Source organism: Camellia sinensis, chromosome 13 (assembly GCF_055761805.1).
Source record: "Camellia sinensis isolate YWXY chromosome 13, ASM5576180v1, whole genome shotgun sequence".
Taxonomy (NCBI): Eukaryota; Viridiplantae; Streptophyta; class Magnoliopsida; order Ericales; family Theaceae; genus Camellia; species Camellia sinensis.
The window spans coordinates 58,288,220-58,308,279 of NC_138973.1; the positions used below are offsets into that span (position 1 = coordinate 58,288,220).

The 20,060-nt window shown below is 31.1% G+C and overlaps 3 protein-coding genes across 28 annotated transcripts in view; 2 read left to right on the top strand and 1 right to left on the bottom strand.

Annotated features, from left to right (window-relative positions):
- The first annotated feature begins 4,198 nt into the window (after nt 1-4,198).
- LOC114308148 (uncharacterized) lies at nt 4,199-8,691 on the top strand. The gene is made up of 2 exons (XM_028253656.2): nt 4,199-5,735; nt 7,995-8,691. Exons 1-2 carry the CDS (start codon nt 5,610-5,612, stop codon nt 8,454-8,456), a joined length of 588 nt encoding a protein of 195 aa, XP_028109457.1. The 5' UTR covers nt 4,199-5,609; the 3' UTR covers nt 8,457-8,691.
- A 1,789-nt stretch (nt 8,692-10,480) lies between these two features.
- The window catches only part of LOC114308149 (kihadalactone A synthase LFS), a 49,191-nt gene continuing 39,611 nt past the window's right edge, over nt 10,481-20,060 (top strand). The window contains exons 1-2 of one of the 3 annotated variants that reach the window (XM_082903850.1): nt 10,481-10,797; nt 15,229-15,421. In XM_082903850.1, coding sequence (XP_082759976.1) covers nt 10,720-10,797; nt 15,229-15,421 — 271 coding nt within the window. In that variant the 5' untranslated portion in view covers nt 10,481-10,719. The remainder of the gene's footprint in view (nt 10,798-15,228; nt 15,422-20,060) is intronic. The other 2 variants (XM_082903851.1, XM_082903852.1) reach the window with 2 other exon arrangements.
- Nucleotides 10,599-14,415, bottom strand: LOC114308147 (uncharacterized). 24 transcript variants are annotated; one of them, XR_014349871.1, is made up of 10 exons: nt 14,263-14,404; nt 13,811-14,144; nt 13,335-13,411; nt 13,167-13,202; nt 12,985-13,049; nt 12,817-12,903; nt 12,535-12,604; nt 12,114-12,245; nt 11,321-11,416; nt 10,599-10,834 (listed from the first exon to the last, which is right to left on the bottom strand). XR_014349871.1 is itself a non-coding variant. In XM_082903871.1 (9 exons), exons 5-8 carry the CDS (start codon nt 13,010-13,012, stop codon nt 12,119-12,121), a joined length of 312 nt encoding a protein of 103 aa, XP_082759997.1. In that variant the 5' UTR covers nt 13,013-13,049; nt 13,167-13,202; nt 13,335-13,411; nt 13,811-14,144; nt 14,263-14,404; the 3' UTR covers nt 10,599-10,834; nt 12,114-12,118. The 24 variants fall into 24 exon arrangements, 16 of the variants coding, with proteins under 16 accessions (XP_082759997.1, XP_082759996.1, XP_082759993.1 ...); XR_014349874.1 differs by having other exon boundaries at nt 12,817-12,853; nt 12,966-13,049; XR_014349870.1 differs by having other exon boundaries at nt 12,535-12,598; nt 12,817-12,853; nt 12,966-13,049; nt 13,155-13,202.

Sequence of the window (20,060 nt, forward strand, 5' to 3'; positions counted from 1 at the left end):
GTCAAATATTAAGCCCAGCTCACAATCATCCTGATCTTTGTTTATTCTGAGTGGGACCCATAACTGAAAATTCATCGGATAAGATGGTGATAAGGTTTTATAATGTGCTTTGTACGATAAGAAATCTTGTGTTGGATTATATCCAAGAATATACGCCTTTGTGTCACGTTGACCTCCCTACCATTTGCTATACATACACTTCTGCATGGTCTATTTTAATTTAATTTTACATTATCCATTATTTGACAATAATTTCTATCTGTATATTATAAAAAATCTCAATTTACATTATTTTTTATTTAAGGGGCTGCTTACGATTTGCTTATTTAGTGTATTTTTTTATTTTTATAAAAAAAATATATAAAAAAATAGAGATATGATGTGACGTAAATAAATACATATATCAATTATTAAACTAAATTAGCAATTTAGATATCAATTATAGAATAAAAATATAATTGGTACTTGATGTTAGAATAATTATTTTTGTTCAATAATTAATATATGAATAAGTAATTTTTATTAATAGTTGATTTACAAATATACAAAATGGCAAGAACAATCTTTAAATGAGCCCTCGTTTGCAATGGGACTATTAAATTAAAATAGTTATAAAACGATTTAATGGGACTACTAAACTAAAATAGTTATAAAATGATAAAATAAATTAAAAAATTAATAAGATAAAATATCATATCTAAATCATAATTATTTTATTTTTTCTTTGGCAAAAGTTAAAAAAATCAAAAAGTCTAACGAGATTTGGAGAGTAAGTATTTTAGTCAAAAAGTCACTACAAGTTGTCACATCATTCTCTTTATTTTTTTTGTAAATCTTTTCGTAAAAAGTTAAAATTTATTAAAATAACATATTCTCAAATGAGGCCAGCCAAAAAGTCAAAAAGTCAGCTTACTTTCCAAACGAAGTCTGAATAAATAGGGACGGACGCAAGATTTTAATATCGAGGGGGCGATTGTATATGTAATTAAAAAATTTATAATGAGTATGTGACATACAATATCAATTTCTATCCAAATATCACAAAAATATATAATTAGATGTTTCCATTCATTGTATATAATTATAAAATATTATCAAAATACAATTGAATATGTTCTAGTAAATCCATATTAATTTTCAAAAAAGTAACTATTTGCTCTACATATCTACTTAATCATCTAAAGTTGTGCTCGAATCCTTTTTCCCTAAAAAGGAATTACACAAATGGTTCCATTACTAGCATTACCAAGTTCATAGTCTAATCTTTTTTCCCAAATAATAAACCCTTACTCTGAGAGAGAGAGAGAGAGACAGAGAGAGAGAGAGAGTACTGAAGTATTGTCGGAGGAATCACGATCTTGAACGCCGGAAGACTCATGACGCACGAGAGAGAGATTGTGTTTTGGGTGACTGGTTCTGATGATTTGAGTTCACTGGTTGTGAAATAAAAGAGAGAAGAGAAGAGAAGTTTCTTTGTTTTGAATATATGATGACTGCTCTAGGTAGGCTATTGCTGCCTACATATGATTGAGACTTGTATCTTCTTGAGTAATTATTTTTATTTTTTATTTTTTATTTAGTTATAAGGAAACAATTAAAAAATTTGGGCCGTAATTAGACAAAAAAAACTTTCACATATTAACAAATAAATTCTTAATTATTTTAACATTACTAATTTAAAATAAAAAAGTAATCATACTTAAAAAATAAATTATTGCTATTGAAATTTTAATATTTATCAAAAAATAAATAAATTTTAAAGTACAAAATTTAGGGGGTGGCGGTTCTTAAATTTTTTGCAAAAATTTTGGGGTGGCAAACTTATATAATTTAAAAATATTTGTAATTTTATTACTATATCTAGGGGATTTTCTCAAAACTTTGAGGTGGCGGTTACCTCTGCCAGCCCCCTCCGTGGTCCATCTCTAAGAATAAACCATGCTTTTTACTGTTTTGTCCTTGTCCTAACAAACAGGAGAAAGTAAGAGGGATATAATAAAATTTTGAATATCAATTATAATTAATTTTTTTAATATTAGTTTTCTGTCATTTCTTATAATTTTACTTGATTGTGCCATAAAAATAATCCACAATTTATGCTTGACTATGTATTTACTTACATATATGCTTCTACTTCAACTAGACTATTTTTTTCTTGAGAGTGTTAATTTTTTTACTAATTTTCCCATGTTTATACATTTATTAACTCAAAGAATTTGTTTAAGAAGTTGGTGGGAACTCGTTACTTGGGGGTTGTTGTGGCTTTCAATCTATTATGAAGAAAAATAATATTTGTTGATAGATATATATTATCTATTTATTTCGTGTTTTATATATTTACTCAATCTATGTTAGATTCATTTTAATTAATTAAAAAATGATGGAATTCATTTGAAAGCTTTGTAAATCTATTTCCATATATAATGACCTCAAAAGTGATTGATACTTTCATATGAAAGCTTTAAAATGATAGCTTTTATTGGGGGGAGGAAACCAAACCAAACCAAACGAAGCCTTAAGTCCCATCAAACGGGGGGAGGAAATGACTTTTTTTTTTTTTTTTGGATAACTCAGGTATCCCCACGACCGGGCAAACCTCCAGTGGCCCACACAATAACCCGTGGGGAGTGGGATTCGAACTTGGGACCTCCAGGAGGAGCAAACTCCCAGACCCCAAGTTTTTTTCCCTCACCCGCTGGGCCACCCTTGCGGGGGGAGGAAATGACTTGTATGTCCTTTTCTTTATAATTTGTTCCACCAACCCCAAAAAAGGAGCCACTGAGTTATGTGGCCACATAATAGTAAAATATATACTTATCTTGTTAGAAAAATAGAGGATAAGCCAATTAGATGCCCTTACTCGCTTAGGTGATCAATGAACTTAGTTTTTTGGAGGTGCTCAAATAGTGTTCACAGCACAGAATTTTTATCAGTTAATATTCTCACAGATTTTCAAGTGTTGCTATGGAGGATCGAAACAAAGAAGGCGGTGGAATAGAAATTGTACTCTATTGGGAATGATATTAGTTATCTTTGTAGTAGTTTGGATCATGTATGTATTACTAAGGTAAATAGAAAGGATGTTTAGGCTGCCCATGAAGTTAGACGTAATTCAGGTCTGAACTATGTTTTGTATGTGGATGGAATTGTATGTTGCTTTTATTATTAGAATGAATGATCTCAATTTCTTCAAATAAATAAATAAAATAAACTTAGTTATTCTATAGACGTGCCAAGTGATTTATAAAATCAATAATCAGATGGTTGAGTCAGTTTGCGTGTACATCAATTAATCTCGAAAGTAAAATAATTAAATATCTTTACTATTAAAGGGTCCTTGAAAGTACTTAATAAACCTAGCTATTATACAAACATACCAAGTGTTCTATAGAGTCAATAATTGAGTATCTAAATTAATTTGTATGTATCTTAACTAATTTTGAGATCTTAAAATTAAAGACCATATGACTTATTAGAATAATTCAAACTTAAACTTCACATCAAATCTTTACACCGTCCCCTAATGTTTCTATAGACTCAATCTTTTAAGTAATTTAGGTCAAGTTTGGCAAGTCCATAAAAAGCCAAAAAGTTATTCAAAAAGTTTAAAAAGTTAACACTATTCACCAAAAGTCAACAATTACGGCTGCACAACTCTCAATCCTAATTTTTCCCTACACACTAATTTATACAATTTTTTAATACACATTTTTCCATAAAAAGTCAAAAAGTTAACCCAAACATCCATATTTTTTTTTCAATTTTTTAGTCCAAAAAGACAAAAAGTACACTTATTTAGGACACCCCCAAACAACCCCTTATCATTAACAACTCAAACTTCTCTCTCTCTCTCTCTCTCTTTTTATTTTATCAAATCAACTCAAAAATATTTGTAAAATACAAAAAGTTATCCACTTGATCCAACTTATAAGACAAATGATATGTCCTTTTGACAATAAAAAATACATTTTTTAAAAAAATCTAAATATTACTATTAAACATCTATGTAATATTCTAGATATTAGACAATTCTCATATGCCCATAAACCATCATATTTTGTGTGCAACTTTATTACATTGGAAATTTTTTGAACTGTAATTATTTTTACTAGTATAAATATATATACAAAACCTTTGTTTAGCTATCTTAATTAGGATTAAAAAAATAAAAAGACAAAATAGGCTAAATGAATCAATAAGACAAAATGTCACATTCAAACCATAATCATTTCACTTTTTCTTTTACAGAAATCAAAAAAATCGAAAAGCTTTGCCAAACGAAAACTCCAAAAAGCCAACTAATTTTTTTTTCTTGCCAAACAATAACAAAAAAACATCATAATATTTTAGAAAATTCTATATTTTATGACTTAATTATACATATATGGTATTAGTCATAATTTATTATGATATTAGCAATGATATTATTTTAAATATACTTTATATTATATTTTAGTATAACTTTTTTTTTTTTTTTTTTTATAGTTACAACTTTTATATCATTATCCTAATATCTTTTTATGAAAATAATTTATTCCTACAAAAAAAAAAGTATTTTTTTATAAATTCTGACGGATAAAAATTTAACAGTTTAGAAAAAAAAATCTCACTTGGCTTTATATTGTATTTTTTTATCAGTAATGGTTGAGGCCCATAATTTTTGTGGCTCAAATGGCTCGAAATTGCCTAAACGACGTCGTTTTGAGTACAAAACAACTTCAAAATTGTCAAAACGACATTATTTTAGTAATTTCAAGCCATTTTAACCACAAAAATTATGGCCCTCAAATATTTTTCTTTTTTTATAAGTGCATATAGACTTTTATCAATCAAAATTTATAAAAAAAAATGTTTTTATAAGAAATTTTTGTGATCCATATTTGTCCACCGCGTCTCTCTCTCCTCTTTCACTCATTTTCTCTCTCTACATCTATATATCGCATCTCCAAATTTCGAGAGAGAAAAAGAAATAGAAAGGCCTTGTTTGGTTTGTGTTTCTCAAAAATTTTTGAGAAAAATTCTCTACAAATAAGTTTTTAAAAGTAATCAAACCAAATAAATTTTCCCAAAAAAATTTCTTAAAACTTGTTTGGTTTACAAGTTTTCCAAACAAATCTCTCTCTCATACACATCAAATCAATCACTTTTTCCAAAACTCTCTCTCAAAATAATTTTCCAAAACATCTTTAAAAAAAAACTAAACCAAACAACTTTTCGTACTTTTTATCTCTAAACTTCATCACCCAAACTCAAACCAAACATACCCAAAATCTTTGAATCAAAATCTATTCAACCAAACACTAACTCGAACTCCACCACAACCAATTTTCTCAAAGCCCTAATCGCCTCGGATCATGTAATTAATCCGAATTCGAATCTGGGTTTTGGTGGATTCGATTTGGAGACCCGAGAGAGCGAGAGAGAGAGAGAGAGAGGGATCATGACTCGGCGGTGTTCGTATTGCAGCCACAATGGCCAGAACTCTCGGACCTGCCCGAACCGTGGAGTCAAGCTATTCGGAGTCCGGTTGACTGATGGATCGATCCGGAAGAGTTCCAGTATGGGTAACTTGACCCATTACACCGGATCCAGTAGCGGTAACCTTCAAAATGGCCTCGCCGGAAACAACCATGACTCTCCCGGAGACACGCCAGACCACGGCGGCGCCGCTGGAGATGGGTATGCGTTGGAGGATTTTGTTCCCGGGTCGTCGTCCAGTCGGGAAAGAAAGAAAGGTTCGAACTTTGTTTGGTTAATTTATGGGTTCAGTGGTTTTAATTTTGAAGTTCTGCATCTACAAAGTTTTATTTTGTTTATCTTTGTTTGGTGATAATTGTGAAGAATCGAATTCGAAATTGAATGAATGAGTCAATACTATTTATTTTTTAGTTGTTTACTAAGAATGAAGGGTTTAAGCAGAGAAATGATGAGTTTATTTGATTTGGGTTGATGGTTTTCTATGTGGATTTGAGTGATTGATGAGATATTAATAAAAATTATGAAAAAGAGCTCATATTTGGTTTACAAATTGAATAAGAAATTATGAGAAATGGAAATAAAGAGAATTTGCTTGTTCAAGCATGATGATTTGTGAGAAAATACCGTCATTTCTTATCTCTTTTTCACTCAAATGAGAGATCACAATGATTTATTTTCTTTTTTCACATAGCTCAAACTAATAATGAATATAAAATTCAGAACTTAGAATTATTTTTTTCATCAATAATTTCTTAGGAACCAACCTTGGATTAGTTACTCAGTTTTGCTCGGATGCATGCTGTGAAGCATAGACAGGGATACGGGACACATATATGACACGGATACGTCATCACAAAAAATTGCAAAAACGTAGGAGACCGACGCGGCTTGGACACGCCACAAACAATTATATTTTGATATAATATGTGCATAATATTACTTTATATTAAGTAAATCTTTTATCTAATTCGCTTACATGAATTAGGAAACATATATAATTGCAACATTTCTCTCATCCTCTTAAGCCATCTATTTATATATATATATATATATATATTTAAAGAATTATACATTCCGTTATTATTAGCAATCCTACATTGTTTTTAAGAATATAAAATATGTACGTCAAATTCTCAAATTTTGAAAATCATGCGTTAGCAAATGTCAAAGTGCTGGTCTCGTGTTTATATTTTTAGTGATAGACATGGCCAAGAAGTGATGGGCATGTTGTAAAATGAGTGTCGGACACGTGTTCGAAAGTAATATTTTTAATTTTAATAAAGGACACATAAAAAAGAGTATCAAACATGTGTCCGAGAGTGTCGATGTCCAACATGGACATATCGCTTTCTTAGAAGTGGTCTGTGCTTCTTAGGATGCATGGGAAGGAGAATCTTCGAGTAGTTATTATTATTATTATTAAAGTTTCTTTGCATTTTATGACCAAAAACTAAAATGTTTGGTCTTTCTTTGTTTTATCTTCGCAGATGAATTTTTAACTAGACTGCTTTAACTTTTGTGTGGTTCAAGTGGATTTTTATGCATAGATTGTCAACGATTGATTGTAATAAATGCTCTGAGTCACCCTGGTAGCTCAACGGCTTTTTGCCGAACAAACACTAATTGTCCCCATAATGCCGAGTAGTACTATTCATGCATAATAGTGAGTTATATTTCCAGTATTGTTTCAAAAGTTTTTTCTGGGTGAGTTCTGATTTTGATTGTTGTAGTGTAAAGGACAAAATGAAAATTCTAATTTTTAAGCATATAATGAAGTATCGTACTTCCGTGTTTTGAAGTCAAGAAGTTTATTTTTGTATGGACTATTGCTAATAATGTCATTAGAACTATAAAATTGGGGTTTAATGTCAATCTCCGATTCTTGAGGACTTTGACCTATGAGGAGTTTGAAGATTTAGAGTAATGATATACAAATAGAAAAATCATATATAAAATCTATACATAATAATGTGGCTGTTTTATATCTATTTATTTCCAAAGTACCATTGCCATATCATTTTGGTAGGATTTTCTGTATAAAATTTATGTTTGCAAATTATTTTCCGAAGATTTAACATTGAGGCTGGGACACACTTTAATACTTCAGTAATACTACAAACCCAATCTTAACTACCCAGAAATTACTCAGAATTGTCATTTTGTGGTTCAAATTTATTCTACACATGGACCCCACACTACACAAGTTCAATTTCAACCACACAACTCCCATTCGGGGTATTTAAATGGGGTTCATAGCATTTTTCTTAATACTTTTGTTGCTTTCCATAGGTTGTCTACTTTACATTGATTCATAAATATCAATAACTGAGGTTTATTTTATTTTATTTTTACTGGACTGAATGTACATTTTTCAATACTCTACCATAATCTATGTGTAGTTTCTTGTACATTGGACTGAATATCCATCATTTGTTCATCTATCATGTAGTTTTTGTTGTCACATGCTCTGTTTTCCTAAGCAGTATCTTATAGTAAGCATGTGTCTCATATATCAGGCACCAGAGTTCAATACCCCCCAAATGAAAGAAGAAGCATCATCATCTTCAAAATGTCAATCTTGCCCCTCTTCTTCCATGGGAAACTCTGAAATATTGCAGATAATGTCACTACCCAATTTCATGATGACCCCAAACTCGATCAATCTAGACTCAACAACCATGCCCTTACTTGACACCATAGAGACTGACCATCACAACAAGTCCTCAACTCAAACCCCTCTCCAACACTCCTTCACCCACCTCCCATTCTTGCCCGAAAGCCACGACTCCGTCTTGGGCCTCAGTGAATCCAACTTTCTTGATGTGTTCACGAGCACTCGACAAGCTGTTGAACTTGAAAATGTGTCACAGATCAACTTTGGCTCACCATTCCTTGAATTGGATGGCACGGGGAGGAACGATGGAAGAGCTGATGGTTTCTTTGATGAATTGCCAGCTGACATGTTTGATTACCTCTAGCCAATTCCAAGCTCATTGAAGCTTTGAATCGCTGTTAGGAGATGAGAAGTTTATGTGTTTGATATGTGTATTGAACATGGTAGTGACAATGTCTTCTGGATATTTTGTGTTGCATATGTTTTACTACATGGTGCACTAGTTAGTGGTTTAATATTAGCTAGGCATGAATGCATTTTCATATTGTGGTATGACTGAGACTTCTTTGTAGTATATTATTACTATTTCAGTTCTTCTACATGCACAAAATTTAGGCCTAGTTTGGGAAGACTAAATAAGTGTACTTTTTGACTTTTTATGAAATATGGGTTGGGTTTGGGTTGGGTTTGAAGTGATGTGTTAGAGAGGTGATGTGACTTAAATAAGATGATGTGACTTAAATAGGATAGTGACTTTTTGATTTTTTGTCTTTTTTCAATTATGCCAAACTTGGCCTTAATCATAGAATTAGACATTTATACTTACAATTGTGTCTCATTTTGTGATCGGACTCTTTTTACAAAGATTTTTTTTTATTACTATTTAGCTTATACTACAACTACTTGTGTGTTATCGAACATTAAAGGCGATTTTTTTGGAGTTAAAATAGCTATTTCAATCATTCTGTGAAGTTGAAATGGAGAGATGCATCATGAAAAATTTATTAAGGCTTGCATGTCCAATTTTTTCTTGTTCAATTTTTGAGAGTAAAAAATTTTGATAATTATTTTAAACAAGTTTAATAAAGGCCAAGAAAATAAAAATCAACAAAAAAAAAAATATATATCTAAAGAAAACAACTACCAAAAAGCCACTTATACACAATGCATCAATGAGTCCAATGCAAATGAAATTGTAGTGTGAAAGTTTCTTTTAAATTGCCCCCATCATTATCTATAGTGAAGTCTTTCCAAAAACTACTACTAAATAAGTTTAACTAATTAAAAGGTAAATTTCTCCAACAAATTATAGAATATTCATACAAAAATGAAAACAAATATTAACAAGTGACTTGAGCCAATGATTAATTCAAGATTGGAATAAAAAGTAGGTTGGAAATAGAAAATAAAAGTAGGTTTGATTATTTTGTCTAAATTTTTATTAATTTTATGTATGTATATACCTTACAAAATTGACAATCATTTTAGTAATACTATACAAATAAAATGAAATTTGTATCAAATTATTTTGGGAAAAATTGTAATTAACTCAAAAATGAATTTTGAGAAAGCTCTGGTCTAGTCCTACGAAGTCAATATATGAGCTGGCTGGGTTTCTAAGAAGGAAAATTTTAATATACACACTTCTATGTCCTTTAATTATATTTTTTTTTAAAAAAAATTTAAGTTTTACATTTTTTTTTTTTTGTAATGACATTATTTTAGTTATAATCGATGAATTTTTTAATTATTTTAAGTTATGATATTTTTTTAACTTATAATTTTAAAAAAATTAAAATTATGCCATATTTTTATTTTTAATTAAAAGCTCCGTAAGTGTTTCCTCTAAAAACATCTCCAACTCATATTCTTTTTTATTTTATTTTATTTTATCAAATTTAAGTAAAAATTTGAATAAAAACTTCATCTAATACTTAGTATTACCAAATTACACCTAAACGTTCCAATGAAATTTTTATATTTTTTATCAAATTATTGACCAAATAGATGTCCGGCCAATCGACTGGTTTTATATAAATAAACTAGAACCATATCCTCAATTTGTTAGAGATATTTCAATTTGATGAAAAGTCAAAAATAATCTTCTATTTTATATGGGTATAATGTCAAGATTGGCAACTTGACTTATTTTATTGGAAAACAAATTTGATATGGGTATAATGTCATGATTGGCAACTTCTTATTTTATTGGTAAATGTTAGGGGTTATTTGAAATGACCTAAATAAGTGTACTTTTTGTCTTTTTACGAAAAAATGTGCAGAAAAGTAGAGAGGTGATGTAATGAAAAAAAGATAAAAAGATGAATTATTTTGATGTTGCCAAACTTAGCCTTAGTAATATAATATAGTGCCTATTGTTAGTAATATAATATAGTGCCTAAATATAGTGCAGCTTTCGGTTAATATAATATGTAATACAGTGCATTGCTTTTGGATTGTTTTCGGCTCTTTTGTTCCTGAGCCATCATTGTCCATTATGGGTATATGGGTATAATGTCAAGATTGGCAACTTGACTTATTTTATTGGAAAACAAGAATACATGTTGTAGATGGTCTAAGACAAACTGTATCAAATTCGATTTGAATACAAATTTGCAGGGGAAGAAATGGCGAAAGCTCTACAACTTCCCATCATAGACCTCGCTTCTCCTGATCGAATCTCCACCGCCAATTCCATCCGTCAGGTCTCTTCTTCTTCTTCTTCTTCTTCACACCTTATCACTGCATATATATATATACAAATCTGTATTTGCATACTTGCCTTATATATCAGCTTTATTTTATCATCAATAGAATATTTTCAAGAATTACGTTTATGTTAGTTTGAATTGAACAACTTGAATATGATTAAAAGAACTTTGTAGTCTATATTATCTTTGTAAACTCAAACAAACAATAAACAAGAAGTCATATGCCAAGCAACAAAGTAGGTTTCAAGAAAGAAGTAGCATTATGAATAAATCCAAAGAGCTCTGAATATTCCTAGGGAAATAAAAGAAGAAGAATATGGCCCAAAGATCAATAAAGTAATTAACAGCAAGGACAAAAACAAAAACAAAAAAAAAAAGAATTTTTTACGTATGAATGATTATCAAAAGAAAAGAGAGAATAAGAAAAAGAAGAAGAAGAAGAAGAAGAAGAAGAGGAGGCAAATTAACCATGTAAATATAATAGATTTGACTAACTAGGATATATAAAGTCACTTGCCATTTTGAAGCAACATTCATAATCAGAACAACCTCCCATTGTAATTGCTCATTTCCCATTGTAACTGCTCAAAGGTACATCATTTCCGCATATGTTCTGCACTTTCAATTCTATTCAATCAGCAACTACTAACCACATATTCACCAAAAAAAAAAAAACTACTAACCACATACAATGATAATATTTGACAAAAACAATGGAAAGCTTCAAACCAAAGAAGGTGGCCACCACCCTCTCACAACTACAAACTTACTGCTAAAAGGGTAGGAACTGAGTTGTTGGTGTAACATCTTAATACAGCTCCTCTCTAACAGCAACCTAAGCTTCTAAAGCCTAGCACATTATTATGATATAAAAAAAATAAAAATAAAATAAAAAGAAGCAATTATGTCATATAATTCTAATCCAATTATATGAAGTTCTGCTACTGACTATGAGTGTGTCTTATTTTGCCACCACCAAAAATTAAAATCTACAAAAAGAGACAAAAAAGAAAAAAGAGAATACGATAGTCCAATAATACAAAAACAGTATGGTGACCCAACACGATGTAAGCGGAGTTTCATAATGCTCTGCACATCAACAAAAACAGAGCAATGCTACAAATGGGAATTGGATGAGAACCTTTTTGTTCTTGTATGGTCACCCAACTTATGACAGACCAATAATACAACTTAAAACTTTCAGAGAAAACACACTCACTCATTCACACTTATATATATAGATCTCAAACAGGTATGAAAAATTTTAAAAAAGAATTTAAAAAAAATTTAGTTCTAAAAAAATTCATTACCTGAACTAGCTGATGTTAAAAATCCATATCGAACAAGACTTCCTTTTTGCTGAACTCCTACCGTTTCTAGTTTTGTCTTTCTTTTTTTCCCAGGCACTGAAACAATGAGTGCACAAGTCACCACCACCACCCCTGCAGATATTAGTTGCTGATTTAGAAAGTCAAATTACCAGAAGTAATCCTTTTCAAAACTAGTAGTGACAACAAAACTAGACTTGTGCAGATTCCCTTATTGAATTTATACCCAGCACATGTCAAAGTTTAGAATTGACAATGTTTAAAACAAAACTTTTGCATCATTAGCATAAATCAAATACAAGCAGTAAGAAGGTAATAAAGAATTAAAGAAAACAAATCAAACTATAGAATGCAGAGAAATAATAATAATAATAATAATTCAGAAAGAGAGGCTCAATCAAACCTGAGAAGGGTTTCGTGGAGTAGAAATTCCAAATTCAGCCTCCATTGCCATCGGACCAACCTACCTGTTGCTGAAAGTAACGGACAAAAGGGAAAATGAACAACTGAAGGGTTTATTAAACATTTTAAATACTTAATAAGCATTACAATAAGTACACGTATTTATTAAACACCAACTCAAGGTAACAAGTGCACAATAAGTACACATCACAAACTAATAAGAATTACAACAAGTGTTTCCATAAATTGACAAAAAAAGGTCACTAGAAGGGCGTAAACATACCTTGCTCAGCAAGGTGCTCGTCCACCTCATTTGCTATCTGTTTCCCAACAACATACAAATTCAAACTTCTTAGCCAATTAGCAACATCTACATGTACACATAGATATACATTAAGTTGATAAAAAGATGAGATGAAATTCAATTAAGACCTTATTAAAGTACTCATACTGTCTATTGCCAAGGCCAAACACTCCATAAGTAAGATTCTGAAGCCATTCCCCTCTCTCTTTACCCTATGAAAAATCATATATAACAAACAATGAACCCCCCAAATCTACTTTCTCAAAGAACCATAATATCAATATACACTGAAATTATTCAAATTTATCTCTGTAAACCATTTATAGAACCTTGCAGCATTGTCCGTTGGCTCACCATTTTCATATCTACAGCACAAACAAACAAGAAAATAAATTTAATACATAGCTACGCCTACGCACAAAGTTACAAACAATCAGATATATATATACATCATGTCTATATGTGATTAACGAGGAAGGTAGGAATTAAAAACTCACGTAGCTAAAAAGAAAAATGCCAAACTCTCTTTCTTCGACTTCTCCTCATATTCCTCATCATCTGCCGCATAATCATCCTATGAACCATATACATAATTTGATATATATAAAAAAAAAACATCAACATCGATAATCGAGTACCATCAAACAATCAAACCTTTAAATAAAAACAAAAAAAAAAGGAGGTCAAACTCACCAAATCAACTACTTTAAAGGTGGCCTGATGGGAGGTTAAAAGAATCATCCAAAACAATAAACATGGGTTTTCAAGGAATAAAGCTACAGATGGGAGGTTAAAAGAGATCTGATACACATAAAAACTTCCCCTAACTAACATACATTCCATGCTCTTCTTCTGCAAATTATGCCTCAAAAGCTTGTAACGATCTCAAATTTAAAGCAGAAACAAGCAAAAGACATGAAATGAGGATGTCCAAGTTTAAAATTTACACATTGACAATTAATTAAAGAGATACCTTGAAGATGACATCGACGACATTGACGATTTTGTAGTTGCAGAGGAAAGCTCTTCCGGTGCTGATGGTGGTGGTTCAGTAATGAAGACGACATCTACGTCGTTGGATTAGGCGGCAACATCCTCACCGCGGCGGTGGCGGCGACTCCATCGTCATCGTCCCCCTCATCATTCACGCTCTCCTCTGAACTGTCCTCACCACCATCTTCTCTATTACTCCTGTGAATCAACTTATCTCCTCTCCTCCCCCTGCTCCGACTCGACCGATCTCGGTCCCGGTTCCTGTCTTGATCCCAATGATCTGATCCTTCTTCACTCAACTGGTCTATCTTCCTCTGCAAAATTATCAGAATTAGAATCAAGAAAAACAAAAACCGTCATGAAATTTCAACCAAATCGATTCAAGAATCGATGGATTTAGAATTAGATCTGAACAAGTAATCGCAATCGAACCTGGTGAATCTCTCAAGGAGACTGAGGAGAGACACAGAAAACGATAAGAGAAATAAAGACTGGGGGAGAGTGAGCACTGTTATAAATGGAACGCGTGTTTATAAGAAAGGATAACGCGTAATTTCACTTTATTCCACAGCGTTTTTCAAAAAACGTTGTCTAACAAATTATAGGCAGCTTTTGTTGTAGTGTCATCAGGCGTGTGTTTTTGTTTTTAATTAATTTAATTTAATTTTTTTTTTAAATTTGGTAGTATATTATATATGCAAATCAAGACAAAAGTACCCAGAAATTAAAATCAAGTTACATGTTTGTGCATTTAGGGCGTGTTTGGACATCCCATTGGACTTGAATGTTTACATACTTAGTTATATTTCAGCTTAGAAAAGCAGCAATGTTATAGTGGACAAGTGATATAATGTCATTTGGGAAGTCATTTGCTTAACTAGACGGTGTGTATTGAAAATCAACTAGTTACATACTGAGGTAATTGCATAAGGGCAGTTTGGGAATGGTAAAATGGGTGACAGTGTTCACACCAACTTGGGTGCTAGCATTATATAATAGAATAGATAAACTCATTAATTATATGCAATGTTACTTTACGATGTTAAAAGCTATGAATGGTGCAGTGATACTATTAAATTTCTTGGGTTATCCAAACAACTCCTTATTTTGTAACATGGGGAAAAGAAAAGGGAAGGGAAATTTGAATTAAGCTTCTTTTTTTTTATTTTTTTTTCCCCTCCACATTTTCTTTCCTTTTTTATTTTTTCTCCACAAACACAGCCTAAAGAATTCTTTCTGATAAGCATATAGTTGTTAATTGTTAAGGTAAGCCAATTAACTGGAAAGCTTATAAACTGTTAGAAATGGGCCAGTTATGATAATATTAATTTGGTTTGTTTTTTAGAATGATTCATCATGTTGTTTCCAAATTCATTAGTATTCGGATGTGTGGTGTAGGCATGCATAGAATGTGGTTTTTTTTACCTCATAAACTATGGGGTAGAGCAGGAGTTACTTAAGCAAGTGTTTGATGAGAGCAAAAGATTCTTCTCACTCCCCCTTGAAGAGAAGATGAAATTGCTTCACAGAGAAACAAGAGGTTATACGCCACTGTATGCCGAGAATCTCAACCCTTCTTCAAGTTCTAAAGGTTTTACTGTTCTCTCACTTTTGACAAATTTTGTGATGCTTTCAAATTGTATATAAAGTGGGAAATGTGCCGATGTAAGCTAAAATTTTCAGATTAAAAAAATAAATTCAGAAAAGTGTATCAGTTTAGTATCGAGATTGAGTATGTTGAAAATTTGAATGAATGCTGTCAAATTTTGGTGGAAGCATAAACTGACAAATAATAGCAAGTTTGACAATGATTTTACAAAGATTTTGTGATTCAGTCTAAATAGGACGTGGTCCTAAAGATAACTTTTTTCCAATTCATGAATTTAAAGCCAGGGTTGAAACTCATTGATTGATGGTATGATTGATATTAGATGGAGAAACTCTAATAGGTTCTCTTCTTGTAGCGATCTTAATTTTTTTGTAAGTCTTTAGTTATTTATTTATTATTATTATGATTTTATTTTATTATTGGTTTTATTAATGGTGTGGTTACATGAAAATTAAATGTGTTATTCTGTTAATTTAATGTGATATTTAATTTGTTTAATGTGGTATGTAATTATTTATAATTAACTAGAATCTTTATATTTATATATTTATTTATACATAAAAAAAAGAAAGGTGTATTTATATTTGTTATTTATATATATATATATATATATATTATTGTATATTTATATTTATATATATTAGAATTTGTTGTATAATATTATATGATAGTTTATTAGGTGTTATGTATGAGATTTAGGTTTATATATATAATAGGTAGTGAATTAGGTTATAAACAAAAAGAAAGAAAAGGGAAGTTTTGCGCGGCGGCAAGCCCCAGAGAGAGAGAGAGAGAGGTTGATTGATCATCCAAGAAGAACAAAAAGGGTGCTGTGCTGTGTGTGTGGCGTGGAAAGAGAAGAAAAAAAAAAGAAAAAAGAAAAAAAAGATTAGGGTTTTATTTTGGGTGGCGTGGAAAGAGAAGAAAAAAAAAAGAAAAAAGAAAAAAAAGATTAGGGTTTTATTTTGGGTGGCTCCTTTAGTTCTCTAAATATTTTATTGACCTTCAAAATAATATTGTGAGTACAACATCCATTTTTCTTTGTTTACATTTGATTCGTTATATTTATTTATTTGTATTTATTTACTATTGATTTGATTTTTGTATTGATATGAAGATGACAGATTGATTTTAATTGTTTTGATTAATTGGGTCTGTAAGGTTTAAGATTTTTAGATGATTAATTGATTGTAATAATTTTAATTAGTTGGGTATGTAAGATTTGAGATTTTTTAGATGATTGTTTAATTTTAATTATGTTGATTAGATGTATATGTAAGGTTTAGGATTTTTAGATGATTAATTGATTGTAATAATTTTAATTAGTTGGGTACGTAAGGTTTGGGATTTTTTAGATGATTGATAAATTTTAATTATGTTGATTAGATGTATAGGTAAGGTTTAAGATTTTAGATAATTAATTGATTGTAATTATTTTAATTAGTTGGATATGTAAGGTTTAGAATTTTTAAATGATTGACTAATTTTTAATTATTTTGATTAGACGTGTATGTAAGGTTTAGAGTTTTTGGATGATTGATTGATTTTAATTATTTGCATTAGTTGGGTATGCAAGGTTTAGGGTTTTATTTTGGGTGACTTTATTAATTTTTTGAGTGATTCTTTGATCTTCAAAAATAATTGTGAGTACAAACTCCACTTCCCTTGATTTATGTTTAATTCATTGTTTTCATTTATTTATTTATTTTTATTTATTTGATGTTAGTTTGATTTTGTTTTTACATAAAGATGATAGATTAATTTTAATTATTTTGATTAAATATAAGATTTAGGGTTTATAGATGATAGATTGATTTTAATTATTTTGACTAGTAGTATATGTAAAGTTTAGGGTTCTTAAATAAGTGATTGATTTTAATTACTTTGATTAGTTGTGTAGGTAAACTTTAGAGTTTTTAGATGATTGATTAATTTTAATTACTTTGATTAGTTGTGTAGGTAAAGTTTAGGATTTTTAAATGATTGATTAAATTTAATTATTTTGTTTAGTTTGTATGTAAGGTTCAAGGTTTTTAGATGATTGATTGATTTTAATTGTTTTAATTAGTTGTATATGCAAGATTTAGGGTTTTTATATGGATTGATTTTATGATTGTAATCACACTCATGATTATATAAAATTAAAATAAACTTAGAATCCATAGATATTGGTTAGAGAATGGATTGATTCGTTATTTTTTTATTTATTTATTTTTATTTGATGTTGAATTGATTTTGTATTTGCATGTAGATGATGGATTGATTTTTAATTATTTTGATTAGTTGTATATGCCATGTTTAGGATTTTTATATGGATTTATTTTATGGTTGTAATTACACTCATGGTCATATGAAATTAAAATTAATTAAGAACCTATAGATAAATTCCTTATACTCCACATGACTCCGTGGATTGTTGTTTTATTTGAGTGATGGTGAGAAAGAGTGTATAAAAAAAGTGAGGGTTATGAGATTTATTTGAATGCCTTAAGCGCGGCATTGTTATGTTTATTCTCATGTGTGAGATGTTGTGTATATATATATTATTGCCTCGTTCTCATGAGTAGACAAGTGCTTTGATTTGCGCGCGTACGCATATGCTAACCATCCGGGGAGTGTGAGTCAAACTCGGGACGATATCCCCATGCAAGTTTGGCTTCGGAGCGGTGTTAGGTATACAGGAGGCACATGGGATATATGTGTAGGCCGGAAGGGGAGGGCCGAAGTGGTGGAGTTAAGGAACAAAGAATTTAATTATGAATTTATTAGTATAGTGTGTATGGTATTGGTATGTACATGATAAAAAACTAGTAAACGATCTTGATAAATTATGAAATTTGAGCAGAAGCGTGTATTCGTGATTTTGGACAACTTTTGTGTTGTACCTTTTTATTAAAAAGATCGATTAGAACTTATAATCGGATGACCTTGGCTATTGTCGGTTTGATTCACTCTGTGGTAATGCAGATTTTTTATAGGCTGTTTTAACCACGAAATGAGTTCATTTTTATTGGTTTCTCGTAAACTGAAGTAAAACATTATTCTGCACACTTTTCATGTTTTGAACTTTTTCGGAAAAAATCATCTTATAGCAGTTTTTGTTCGTTTTCAGCTTCATATTTTTCGATTGAATTCCGTCTAGATTTTTAGATCAAATTTTTCTCTTAACCTGTTTAGTTTCTGTTAAATTCGTTCACGTTGTCTTTTAGGAAATTTGATTCTGTACAACTTTCGTTCTTTGAGTTTTGATCAATTCGAATTATTTAAGTATGAAACGGTGTAATTTTATATTTGTTTCAACAAGTTACTTATGATTAAATTATACTAACTTTATTTGTTTTGCAGGATGGTGGGTCTTACTAACTTTTTATGCAGGACTGATCCACCATATTTTTATTTCTATATTGTCTATTCTATAATCAATTTATATTTCGTTGTATATGGACAAGAAACTAAATGCCACTGTATCTCGGGAAACTACCCATTCGTCTCGGTGCGGTTGGAACTACTTGTCTTATCCCGTGATAAGAAATAATGTACTTTTTGTTTGTGTCTGGTGGACACGTGGGTGTCAATTCTTATACTCATACCAGTATATCTGTATACTGACCCGTTTTGTCTCTTGGCAACTCGGGTGCGTTCTGTTGGAGCGCAGCTGAGCTTCCTTTGCAGGATTAGTAGAGGTGTTGGTGGTGACAAAAAATAACCGTGATCGTAGGACATGTCGTTTGGAGTTCTTTTATTTTTTTTTTGAGCTTAGGGTTGATACTACTTTATGTAATTATTATTTTTTTTAATGACCTTAGTATTTTGAAAATTTGGCATGGGTCGTAAACTTACTGTTAAAATCCACCTACTCTCCACCTACTTCACCCACTTAAACCTACTCCACTAAACCTAACCCACTACACCACTACCACCTCCACTTCACCTACTCCTTACCTACTACACACTCACCCTCTTCTATATATAAGAATCATGAATCATTGTAATAGATATCAATATATCAATCAATAATAATACATACAATTTATTCTCTCTCTTTCTCTATACATTATTTCTTACATGGTATCAGAGCTGGTTTAAAACCTAGTATTTTCGCTTCCCCGGCGGGCGGCAACCTCACCTTAGCCGCCCGCCGGACCTCAACCTATTCCGCTGATAAAATCAACAAAGATTTGTGCAACTGTAGTCATGTGTGAGGCTGATGGAGAAGAATTCTTCACCTCATATGACGAGACAGTCTGGAACTGGAAACACTGCAACATTCTGCTCTGGAATTCTGCAGCAGCTAGATTATAGCTTGGTTGAGTGCCAAGCTTTGGTTCTTCCACCCACTCTTGAACTTGCCCAGCAAAGTGTGAAGGTTCATGCTTGTGTTGGAGGGACTAGTGTGCGCGAAGATCAGCGCATTCTCTCCAGTGGGGTTCATGTTGTTGTTGGTACTCCTGGTCGTGTGTTTGACATGTTGCGGAGACAATCACTTCGCCCTGTTTACATCAAAATGTTTGTCTTGGATGAAGCTGATGAAATGCTGTCACGAGGTTTTTAAAAATCAAATCTATGATATTTTCCAGTTGCTGCCACCCAAAATCCAGGTTGGGGTGTTCTCAGTTGCTGC

Coding starts and splice junctions, on each gene's coding strand:
- LOC114308148 (XM_028253656.2), top strand. CDS start 5,610: ATGGCCTCGCCGGAAACAACCATGACTCTCCCGGAGACACGCCAGACC. Junction 5,736..7,994: donor CAGTCGGGAAAGAAAGAAAG/GTTCGAACTTTG, acceptor CTCATATATCAG/GCACCAGAGTTCAATACCCC.
- LOC114308147 (XM_082903858.1), bottom strand. CDS start 13,063: ATGATTTTTCATAGGGTAAAGAGAGAGGGGAATGGCTTCAGAATCTTA. Junction 12,605..12,816: donor CGAGCACCTTGCTGAGCAAG/GTATGTTTACGC, acceptor CGTTACTTTCAG/CAACAGGTAGGTTGGTCCGA. Junction 12,246..12,534: donor CTCCACGAAACCCTTCTCAG/GTTTGATTGAGC, acceptor TAATATCTGCAG/GGGTGGTGGTGGTGACTTGT.